This window comes from Chaetura pelagica, unplaced genomic scaffold, assembly GCF_000747805.2.
Source record: "Chaetura pelagica isolate M959 unplaced genomic scaffold, ChaPel_1.0 scaffold34, whole genome shotgun sequence".
NCBI lineage: Eukaryota > Metazoa > Chordata > Aves > Apodiformes > Apodidae > Chaetura > Chaetura pelagica.
Genome location: NW_009952895.1, coordinates 94,212 through 106,121, shown reverse-complemented (window position 1 = coordinate 106,121; position 11,910 = coordinate 94,212). Strand labels below are relative to the sequence as shown.

The following is an 11,910-nucleotide window of genomic DNA, read 5'->3' as shown; positions in this document are numbered from 1 at the left end:
TTCCATGGGAACAGAAGCAATAAAAGCCTTTTTGGTCTACCATTACAATTCCTTTTTTTTTTTTTTTTTTTTTTTAATTCACTTAATATACCTGCCAACCTAATGTTTCCTGCATGCATACAAATTTCTGGGTTTAGATCTGAATTTATTATTTAACTCGCACGTACCCCAGTGATGCAAATTCTTTGGCCAATTCAAGGCTACGGTTTAGTTTAAAAAGTAAGCTTGGGATAAGTCCATTTAAGATCAGAAGAGAATGCCCTGAATTTTGGCATTGCAGAGAGTTACTTCAATAGAGTCTCAGGTAGCATGCAAATGGGCACTGCTTCCCCCACCCATGCCAGACACACACAAGTCAGCAGGTATGCATACAAAAAGAATATAAAACCCTCCTGGTAAAGCTGAGTGTTTTAGAAGGAATCCATAGCTTTAAATTCACTTAAGGCCTGTACAGGGGAAATATGTTTCTTCTGGGACCCTCTTCTCACTCTTGTCTGATACTCTTCTGGTTTTTCTCTCTTTACTAGAGGTTTCTTCTCAGGGGCTTTCATTTTCCAAGATACAACTGGTGAGTTCACTGCAGCAGTACCATAGACCTTCTGGTATTTAGTAGAAGCCACATATGATGCTTTCACTGTAAGGACCACAGCATTCATCAGATTTTTAGCTGCCTGGATGAGGGAAGTGGCACTGTCCAGCTATAAATAGAAAAGAAAATGAAATACAGCAAGGTTACACCACGACTGGATCACTGGACCATTTCCTGACTGAAGTCTGGATACTCTCAGATCTCATTAAAGATGAAATGAATCCTCTCCCTCAGGATTAATCAGGTAGCCTGTAGTAACAAGCAGCAACAGGCACTGACCTGTAAGACTGTTCTACCTCACATTACATTTTTTAATAATTCAAAAGAAAAGCTTGCTTGGTTTTTTGTTGTTGATTCTATTTCTACAGGTGAAGTTTCCTCTTTTTTTCACACACACACAAAAAAGTCACTTCTCCTTTAAACCTTTAAAGATTTACTTTTACATGTCAGAGGCTGCAAAACAGGTCAATGGGGATTTTTTCCCAATTGTTCAGGTTTGTTCTAAGTCCTGCTAAGTCCAGGATAACACCCCCAATGGTGTCTACAGGAACAGTGTGAGGCCAGTGCTGAGCTTGTTAGAGAATCCCATCTTAAAAGATGAAAGGAGATTTTGAAACCCCTGAAGAAATAAAAAGACAAAACAGTTAAGTGCAGGTTTTTGTAGCTACTGTAGTATTTGAGCTACTTATGTTCACGAGGAATCTTACTTTGTGATTAGCAGACTTCTTGTACATGTACCCTTGTGTTTCTCCCATGCACAAGTCAGCCTGAAGTTCCCGGGTCCTCTGGATTTGAGAGGCCTTAAGAACATGTTGAACTTCATATTATTGGGACTTCCAGTCAAGAAGCTTCCATCATACACTGAAATAAAGTACAGATCCCTAGCCAAACTTTTTGAAAGGATTTAAGCACAAAATTGGACTTCCAGAGCAATGTCTGAACATTTCAAAACTTGAATTAGGCACTTGCCAGATCCAGCAGGACATCCTCAGTTTAGTAGGTGCTGAAAATATGCTGTTAAGTACTGTAGCCACCCAGGTTATTATTTAGGATATATCCCTCTCCCAAAATGCTGAAAAAGTGGGACACACTCTTTGTATTAAGTTTTTATAAGCCTTTCTCTTTTTGGATTGAATGTTATTTTAACTCTTTTGATTCCACCCCACTTACTCAGTAAGTTCTAAGTTCTTTCTAATTAGCATAAAAAGGCCTGTCTCCCTCCAAACCTTTCCTGTGCCATATTTTGGGAGCATAGGATTCCTTAATATGAATTATAAGCAAGGAAAGCAGGATAAATAATAATAATGGAATAATAAAAAATGTATTACACTTTCCCTCAAGTATTCTGAATAATTAAAAAGAGGGGTTTAGGAGAAACCTCTTTCTGAAGTGTCAGTGACTGATGTGAACAAGAACAGACATGACAGAAAGCCTGTTTCTGGAACCACAGGAATCTCTAGACTTACCTATTTATTTTTATTTCCTCATCTGTGGCCTTATACTCATTATGAATCATCAAACACATAAACAGCTACATACAGTGAGAGGAAAAACAAAAAAGCTTTTTAATGATTTTCACATCCTTGGTGCCATTCCCTGCAATGCAGAGTTAATTGCCTGCCCCCAGTAAATATTTTTCCTCAGCACTAATTTGTATTTTCTGCTAGCAAAAGAAACCAAGTTAAAAGATGGAAAATTACATTATATGGCAGAAACATGACTGTTCAATAGGCAGTAATGAAATATAATTCAGTATAGTGTTATACTATAACCACAGTACTGCATGATTTAAAAGGCAATCTGTATGTTTGTTGGCAAATAACAGATCATACTCTATTAAATTAGGATATTCTAATTTATTGCAGAGATCTACAACCCAGCATTACTCATTGTTAAATGATTCTGTTTGTAACACCAGTGGATTGTTATTGAATATAAAGTGATACAATCAAATAGTATTTACTTCGTAATCAATGGGGACAAACTCATTGGATCAAGCCTATATTGCAACTTCCTGAATAAACTGTATTTGTTGAAGGTTTCTAATAGGTTTAAATTTTCCAGTGTTTCTTTATGTAAGGGGTTTTCACAGCTGTTTTACATGGTGCATATGGTAAGGAACAGAATGACTAAAGGAAGCATTTTGAAATGAGGAGGCACCTAAATTAGATGCTTAAACCCACAGAAGGATGCTTAAAACCATACATCTTTAAACACATGAATGATTTTATGGAGGTGTGCAGAAGCATCTACGTCTGCAAGATTGGTTGTGGACTGCAGTGTTGTCTTTTAGAAAACCATGTTACATATTTTGATGCCATTTTAATTATCTCTAGTTTCAATATGTTGTTACAGTAGATAAGAGCTCCATTTTTTTCACCACTATTAATCACATTTTAATATACAGATACTAAATCCTTGCCCTTAATATCCATTCATACTGTAAAATGCTTTCAGGTCTTGGAATCAGAAAAGAGACATAAAAACCCCATAAGAGCATTAAGCTGTGAGTGTTCTCCAAAATCTCCTGGTAGCCATCCCAAGTATCAAATTTGGCCACCTAAGCAATTCCAGTGATTTCCTTATTGCCTCCAGCTAGTTGCTTGTATTATGGCTCAGTAAAGAAGAATTAAACTGAATGAACATCATTTCAATTCACATTTAGATCCTCAGTTACTTCAGTTTTAAGCTTTGCTTTGTAGTCAGCAGAGCAACAGTGTCATAAAGCTGGAACCAGGCAGCAGTGAATCAAACCCTTAGTGCATTAATTCCTTAGAAAATCTGGGCACAGAAACATATGCACTTTTTCAACCAGATAATGATTTAAAAAAAAAAAAAAAAAAAGAAGTTAGCATTTCAAATAAAAGTACCACTGGGAAGTTGTTGCACAGTACAGCAGGCAAACTTGACTCTAGCAATGGTTGGGGAATGATGACTGCAAGGATGGCTTTCTGTGGTAACAGGAGGCAGAGGCTTTCCCTTGCTGCACCAAGTAATAGTGTTCTCCTGCTTAGATCTCTCTACAAATACATTTGCCTCCATTTAGGAGACAAAGCCCTCTTCAGCATAAGAGATAAATTTCAGCTATTGGCCCATAAAACTCCAAGAAAAATTAAAAATCCATAAAGAAGCCAAGAATCAGTGCACTGGAGACAGACACTTACCCAGGTTCAAACTGTGATCTACGCAGGGAAGGCATAAACCATTCAGAACAAAAGATTTTGCTACAAGCTAACTTTGTAATTAGGGAATGCAAGGGCAGTACACTGGAGCAGCAGAGCCTCTCATCTGCCAAGAAGGTAATTTCAACGTTTTTTTTCCCCTCAACAAAACCCCATAAGGCTTTGATGAGTTTTTTGATCTGCTTTTGATCTCCGTTTTTCCTGCACTAAATGCAGAATTTTCCAGAATCTTGTGACAGTCAAGACTTCTTGCTTCTTATACATCTACATATAATCTAAGTAAAATAACTAGCAATTACAACACCAAAATAGCTGAAGAAGCTGGAGAGAATAAAGCTGGAAATTTTTCTCCTGAACAGTAAAGCAAATGATAAGAGATGTTTTCCCAGCCACTCACACCACTGGAATGGGCAAGAATTGTACCTTAAAAAGGAATTATTCTCCTTAGAAAGGAGAAAGTTTAACTTCCAGAGATACCTTCATATTTATAATCAGAAATATACTACACAAGGGGAAACAGAGAAAAAAAAAAAATTCCAGTGAGCAACAGAATCACAGAATTATGGAGGCTGAAAAAGACCTCTGAGATCATCATGTCCAGCCTCTGACCTAACACCACCACATCAGCTAGACCATGGCACTAAGTGCTACATCCTTTCCTTAAACACTGCCAGGGATGGTGCCTCCACGACTTCCCTGGGAAGCCCATTCCAATGTCTGATCACCCTTTTCATGAGGAAGTGTTTCCTAATATCCAACCTAAACCTCCCCTGGAGCAGCTTCAGGCCAGGCCCTCTTGTCCTGTCACTGGTTGTCTGGGAGAAGAGCCCAGTCCTCACCTGCCTGCAACCTCCCTTCAGGTAGTTGTAGAGAGTGAGAAGCTCCCCCCTGAGTCTCCTCCAGGCTAAACAACCCCAGCTCCCTCAGCCTCTCCCTGTAAGACTTCCCTTCTATTCCCTTCACCAGCCTTGTTGTCTCCTCTGGACCTGCTCCAGCACCTCAATATCCTTCTTGCAGTGAGGGGCCCAGAACTGGACACAGGACTCGAGATGAGATCTCACCAGTGCTGAGCACAGGGGGTGAATTACATCCCTACTCCTGCTGGCCACACTATTCCTGATACAAGCCAGGATGCCATTGGCCTTCCAGGCCACCTGGGCACACTGCTGGCTCATGTTCAACTACATAGTATAGGTAGTTTTAAAAGAGCTGGTTGTTTAAGCATGTTTTGTATTAATATTGTTGATTTTAATAAACCTTGAAAAGTGGGAAAAGATACCAAAGTAATTGTAGTAGGAAACTGTAGTCTGGAAATATTTAGCAGGGCAAACAGAATGACCTGTGACATTACAGACCAGTTCAGCTGTCAGCACTTTGAAATCAAATAATGCAATATCTATGACAGACTCCAGAAATAAAGGGAGGAAAGAAATGCAGTTAACGGTAACCAAGTGGTTTTGTGGCTAAAAATATTTTCAAAGCAACCAACATCATCTTTGGTGTGATCAAACTTTGCATTGCTTAAAGTAATGCTGATGACATGACTGGACCTTTGAAAAGTGTTTTGCTTGGTACTACATGGCAGCTTGATTAAAAAAATCAGCTGATACAAAAGCAACAAGGCACATACAGAAAGATTCCTAGTTCTCTAATAGTTAAGCTTCCACAAGTATGTACATACCAAAAATCATTGCTAAACTGTGCCTTTTGCAGTGGACTCTTGGAGACACCATTTGTCAGCTTCACAATAGTAATATTTCTGTTAAAAACTGGGTAGGAAGACCCTTAACTGAAGAAATGTGCAGATAGCCCAACAATTGGGAAAGTGGTAAGTCACTGAGAGGGCAACTGATTGATACAGAATAAGCTGGTAATGGTCAGAAATATAGATTTCAGTTTGGCCAGTTTTATTGCAGATGATACCTACTTTTACAATAATGAACTTTATCCCATGCAGATCCCAGGAAATCAATGAGGAGGACACTGATGAAATAGGTTAAATTACCATATTCAGCTTATTGTGTGTCCACAGTTATGGAATACTGAGTCCTCAATGGAAGATCAACACTGGGGAACTGGAAAGAATTTAAAGAACCTCAAGAAAAAAAACCATCTTTTATGGAAAAGATACACTCAGCTTTGGTTTTTTCCATTAATGAAGTGCATGATTAAAAGATGAGATGAGAAAAATCAGCAAGTACTAGTAAGGGAAAGCTGATGAACATTCCCAGTTCAACAGATTAGATAAAGGAACAACATAACTTACTGGCTGAAAGGTGAAGAAGATAGTTAGTTTAGTTATCAATTAGCTGAAAATTTTTAGCAGTGATATTAATTAATCAAAAGAACTCATAAAAGAGTGATTATATCTCTAGAAATTGTGAAATCAGTGTTGGATGGTTTTCTTAACAGGTACACTCTAGATTAAGCATAACTATTGGACATATTTAATGCACTTTAATTCAGGGAGCCTATGCATCAGTTATAGAAGAAGACACCTGAAATTATGGCCCATATTGACCTTGAGAAGTATGAAAATAAAAAAAATAGCATTAGTACTTATTGATAAATAGATCTTATTCTGGTTTAAATTGCACAGATTGGAAAGAGCAATTGTAATTTATTTACCAATTTGAAAAACAGCCTGTAACCCTTTGAATTCTCTTGGCTAAGACCTGATTTTTATGCCTTTAGCAAGTAATTTAGGCATTGCCAAGCCCTTAAAAGTATCTGTGAATTCTAGGTGCATTTCTTGTTTCTCCTCCTTCTCAAAGCAAATTCATATTTTTTGGACAGGTATAATTGCTGTTACCACAAACCAAAAGTCAATTAACAGGCTCTAGAGCAACTGAAGTTACATGGAGCAATTATGAACCTGGAAGGTGAAAATACTCTTTTCCAAGACTACATTCTTAGACAACAGAACATTTTCCTCTCAGCTGTGCTTAATAATATATCCAGTCCTACATATGTATGTAAGATCAATGTAAGGAAAAGATCTTATTCATAATACTTATGTCTTACATTTCTGTGGCACAATTTATGCATAAAATATGATACTATTAGTGACAGCCAGTGCAAGAATGGCCTATTTGTTATTCAGATTCACTCCTCCTGGTGATAGGAGACATTGCTATTTATCAGCATTACTATGGAATGGCTGGAATGGTATTTCAGTCAGTCACTTGAAAACATGCACAAGGTTTTGACTGGATATGGGCCCATTGTGAGAAAACTGTGCTATATATTTGAAATTCTATAACAAACAAAAAGTCATTATTTGAAATGTATTGTGGCCACAATGTTGTTAAAGAGAGATCTGTGGCTATCTAGAGAAAAAGGTATAATATTCCTCTTCTCCTACCAATTTATTTTCATGTTTGACTGTAATTAACTTACTCCTTTATATATATTGAATATTTCATGCATTTCATGGGGGTAGTTGTGTTTTAGAGGTGGCCAATCCACTGAATAACTGTCCTCATCTGCATTTTTTCAATTGCAGGTAAGAAACACAGAGGGATTCCCAAGCACATTTAGCTGTTTTTAACAAAGGCTGCCATCTCTTGGGGCAGCAGAAAGCACAAAAGTATACTGAGAACTATGGGTATTTTCAGTCTTCTATGGACCATTAGCATTTAAAAACACATTTCATTTACAAGGTCAACAGGTTATCAACTCCTTTATGACAGTTTGAAAAAGCATAAGCATATAAAAATACTCCCAATGCTGGCATTCCCAATAAAAGATAAACAGACATAATACAGAAAATTTGTAGAGATGCACTTATACAGTTGATTTGCTAATCCCAGGCTTTTTTAAAAGAAAAAGGATAAAAGTTAAAATGATACCCCAATTTGAGGAGAATACTTAATTTGTAAGAAAAACAATATATAGATACAAATATAAAAGACAATTCAACACTGGACATCACTCAAATGAGGGAGGGATTATACTTCATTCACTAAATGAAGATGTTTGAAGAGGAAATCTAAGTTTATGATAAAATAAGATTACTAACCCTGTATAGTTAAGGAATATGACCCATATGCCCTCAAATGTCTTCAGCATCACTATCCACATGGAGCCCTGCATATCTTTTGCTTCTCCATAAGCACACAGGACAGCAGGCCACGCCCCAAATCAGAAATGCTCAGCTACTAGAGACTGTACTTAAATTTAATAGTGGGTGCCAGAAAGGTTACAAATATTTCTTTTTTTTTTTAAGGAGAAAAAATTATCTTTTTGCCTTCTCAGCTGAGCAACTGAAACAAGGGCTTCAAATGCAGGATCACTTGCCTGTTTGCTCATCCTTGCTTTGTCCTCTCTTCTCCTCTCATCAATAGCTGCAAGTTGATGGATCTTCAACAAGAAGCCTTGCAAAAAGCCTGACTCACAGGTTATAGGGTACAGAATCCAGTTGTCTTTGGCCCTAGGACGCTCCTAGAGGTACTGGGCATCTCCAACTTGGCTGTCCAGCCCTGCCTAGTAAGTTAGTAGACAGCTAGTATGAATTTTGGGCAGGACACAGACACATTTCCTTCCTTCCTTTAGTCCACCCAGTTTTATATATGATTTATTGTGCATGTGGATATCACTGACTGCCCTTCTTATTTAGACATTATCAAAATGTTGTTTTCATATCAATGGCTGATATTCCATATTGTCAGTGTTTGTCCTTCTAATGAGCTAGCATGAAAACTCATGTTTTAACAACTGAAATGGTGACATGAAAATAAGACAACTGAAAAGAACTAAAAACTAATGTAATCCAATTCTTTTGGTGAAATATAATCATTACTGTCTTCTCTCCAGCCTGACAGTTCCCAAAGGTAAGATATTTTGGAATTTTTGATAATATTAAAGTTTTTTTATTCATCAGCTGTACTTACAGTCAATACATTATTTATACAATATGACATTACTGCTATAGCACACAGTTCACCATTTTTCTTGTAGATACTGTAGATCATAATGTGGGTTATTTTCCTCAATGTTTAATAGTTGGCGCAGCCAGCAGGATCCCAAGTAGTCCTGCAGGGACTTTTAAGAACTTTAAGAATTTAAGAACTTTAAGAATTTAATCAAGGAAAATATTTCGACCCATAATTAAATATTTCTCAGAACCAGTTCTTTCTCTTCTGCTCATTATTTGCCACTGCACCACAGGAAAATGATGTTCAAACAATACAAGCCATATCATAGAACAGAAATGCTGTAAGGATCATACATAGCACTGAAATTTGTAAATAAGTTTATCAGTCATTTTCACACTACAACACTGCCTCAAAACCTTCAGAGTCTGTTACTGAAATAGGATATTGACAGCAGTCTGAATGCCCAAACATCTAGAACAGTTCCACAGACCAAGGAAGAAATCCTCAGTCGGTGACGTGCAGGAGTTTTGTAGATGGGAACAGGATTTCACTCCTTTGCCAGCCCTCAAGGTTGTGCATACTACATGTTTTCTTGGCTAAGGTTGAATGTAGAGGAAGAAACACTTTCTACATTAACCTGCCATGATGGCTCAAAGTTTTCTTCTTCTAGATCTGCCTCATTCTGATTAGAACTAAAGCCTGGAGGATGATGCCTGTGATGGAATTCCATGGACAAATGAAAGGATTTTCTAATGGCCATCACAGTTGCAATAATAATGGCAGAAAAATTAGTACAACCGTGTTTACAAACTTAAAATCACTCTGTTCTATGGAATGGTTTGATCTGAATACCTGGATGATTAACAGGAAACAGACTTTCATAGGATTGATTTGAAGATAGGCTTCTTACTCAACTTCAAGGCAAACCCAAAATGTCTGCAATAAAGATAAAGTCTGAACTATATTTGACAGGATGATATAATGCTATGATTTTGTAAAAATTCCAGAAGTCTTACTGGAGAAAATTAGAGTAAGTTTGTGGAAGTTCAGGATCAGTCCTAATAAAAAAAGTAATTAATACAAGACTTTATGAAAGTGGTCTATCTATTGCCAGGATTGTACACATCATTTCACACAGGGATTCATCCACCAGAAGTCTACACAAGATATAACATTGTCTGAACCTGATGATGCAGATAGAAAAGCACAGCCAGAATTCTGTCAAAAGCATCTCAATACAAATTTCCACTTTCATATCCAACTGGAGTTAAATTTGAAAGAGGAAATTCAGGATATTGAACTAGTCTGTGCTACTGGCTTCCCTCCTCCTGACTTGAATAATATGTATTCTGAAGGTAGATACAATTTTTAAAAGTATATAATCATTAAATGCTCTTTCAAATTGAGTTTCAGAAGCAAACTTTGTGTTCTTTATCTGGAAAACAGGTATAATAACAACAAAACCATGTATTCCTTACAATCTTACCTGAAGGGAGTCGAAACCACGTCTGGTTGGCTGGAATTTGTATGCTCAATGATAAAATGCAGGAGGTTTTGGATTAAAAAAAAAAATCAATAAAGCACAGAAACACTATATTCTTTCCATAAAAATGTTCTGTCTCCTGCTATCCCTCCTAACTTTGTCACAATGAAAAACAAAAAGCAGCATAATGCAGGGCTTTGGACTGCAAAGCTGAGAAATGTGATATTTTCCCAACTTCTTTTTTAATTTGTAAGTGTCAGAATGGTATCTGTCTGTGAGTTATCTCCATGTCTTCAGCTGTGAGGATCTGTCACATTTTGAGGCAAATTTGCTCCTTGCTAGCTTCATATCTCTAAGGTCAGGCTTGCCCAGGTCAGCACAGAGACACTTGGAAAAGAGCTGCTCTACAGGCATAGCTGGCTTTTATCAGGAAAGGACTTGGAAACAATACATCAAACAGAGTTAAAATGAATAAAACAAAATCCTCCTGTAGAATGGAAGATAGTGCCAGGACAATTGTTCCTTGCTTCCTAATGCTGGCCTTCTGTTGTTCACATATATTTTATGTGTCACAGAAGCAAACAAAGGGCTTGATCATACCAGATATTGATCACTTCTGACATGATCAAAGGCTTTTCTCTACAGTGCTGCTCAGCTCAGCCAGTGGAAACATTCCTTACTCTGATTCCCTGAGCACTTTTCAAAAGTTTACAACAGTAAGCAATGAAATAAAAAATTAAAAATAAAATATCTCCACGTTAGTCTTTGAGAGAGCCTCATTTCAACTTTTCAGAAAAGTTCTTGCTCTGACAGATCAAGCTTAATATTATATGGCAAATAATTTCTAAATAAAATTCTACCTTTGTATTCCAAATACAATATTCACAATTAACTGTTCTAATTTTTTACCAGATCAACCTATGGTTAAATAACATTTTGTAATTGTTCCTTACTAGAAGGTTTGTTTCCTGGCCAATTGTTGAATATACAATTTGTGAATGCATTTGTTCATTAAATGTTTAACTTTAGCTAACACTGAACTAGTTACTAAAAACCAGCAAAACAGGTAAGAACTCCTGGAGACTGCAAACAAATGAAACCAGAACAAACCAGAAACAATTAAAAAGGCTGTTGCAGTTCACAAGGAAAGAACAAAGATGACAGCAAATTAAGAATAAATTGGAATGAGTAAAATCTTGCTCTGAATTCTAAAGGCTTGGCTTCATTGCTCACATTTTATTATTACCACCCACAAGGTAAAACTTTTTTTCCTTACATCTAATTGAAATTTCAACTTATAGTTGAAATTCAACTTGTGTTGCCCCTTTTCCTGTCAACATGAACTTCTGACAAGGGCTCTTCTAGATCCTCCAGTTAGGTAGTTGTAGACAACAATCTCCATTTAGTCTTATGCAAATGTATCTAAAAGAGTGGACAGACCATGTGGATGATTTAATTTTCACTGTTACAAGAGCAAGTGCTTTATCCAAAGGGAAAAAAGGGAGTGACTGCAGGAGAGAGGAAAAAAAAAAATCTCACTAATTACTGTTGAATATTTAATTGCTCACTCAAGTTAGTTAAGTTCTGTACTACTCTCTACAGAAAATATTTGTGTTAAGAAATCCTGATTTAATCAGTCACTCTTTTGAGGTTCAGTATGTAGTATGTTGAGGTACAGTATTGTTTCCCTGACCAACAAATGCAGAAGTACTTAGAGCCTCAATAATTCACATAATCCAAATGGTTTCTGTGCTTTTCACCTTAGGATAAGCTTCCCTA

At 36.9% G+C, this 11,910-nt stretch overlaps 1 protein-coding gene across 1 annotated transcript in view; it reads right to left on the bottom strand.

Annotated features, from left to right (window-relative positions):
- Positions 1-77: 77 nt before the first annotated feature.
- The window catches only part of LOC104386933 (catenin alpha-2-like), a 69,414-nt gene continuing 57,581 nt past the window's right edge, over positions 78-11,910 (bottom strand). The window contains exon 11 of the mRNA XM_009995616.1: positions 78-698. Coding sequence (XP_009993918.1) covers positions 411-698 — 288 coding nt within the window. The 3' untranslated portion in view covers positions 78-410. The remainder of the gene's footprint in view (positions 699-11,910) is intronic.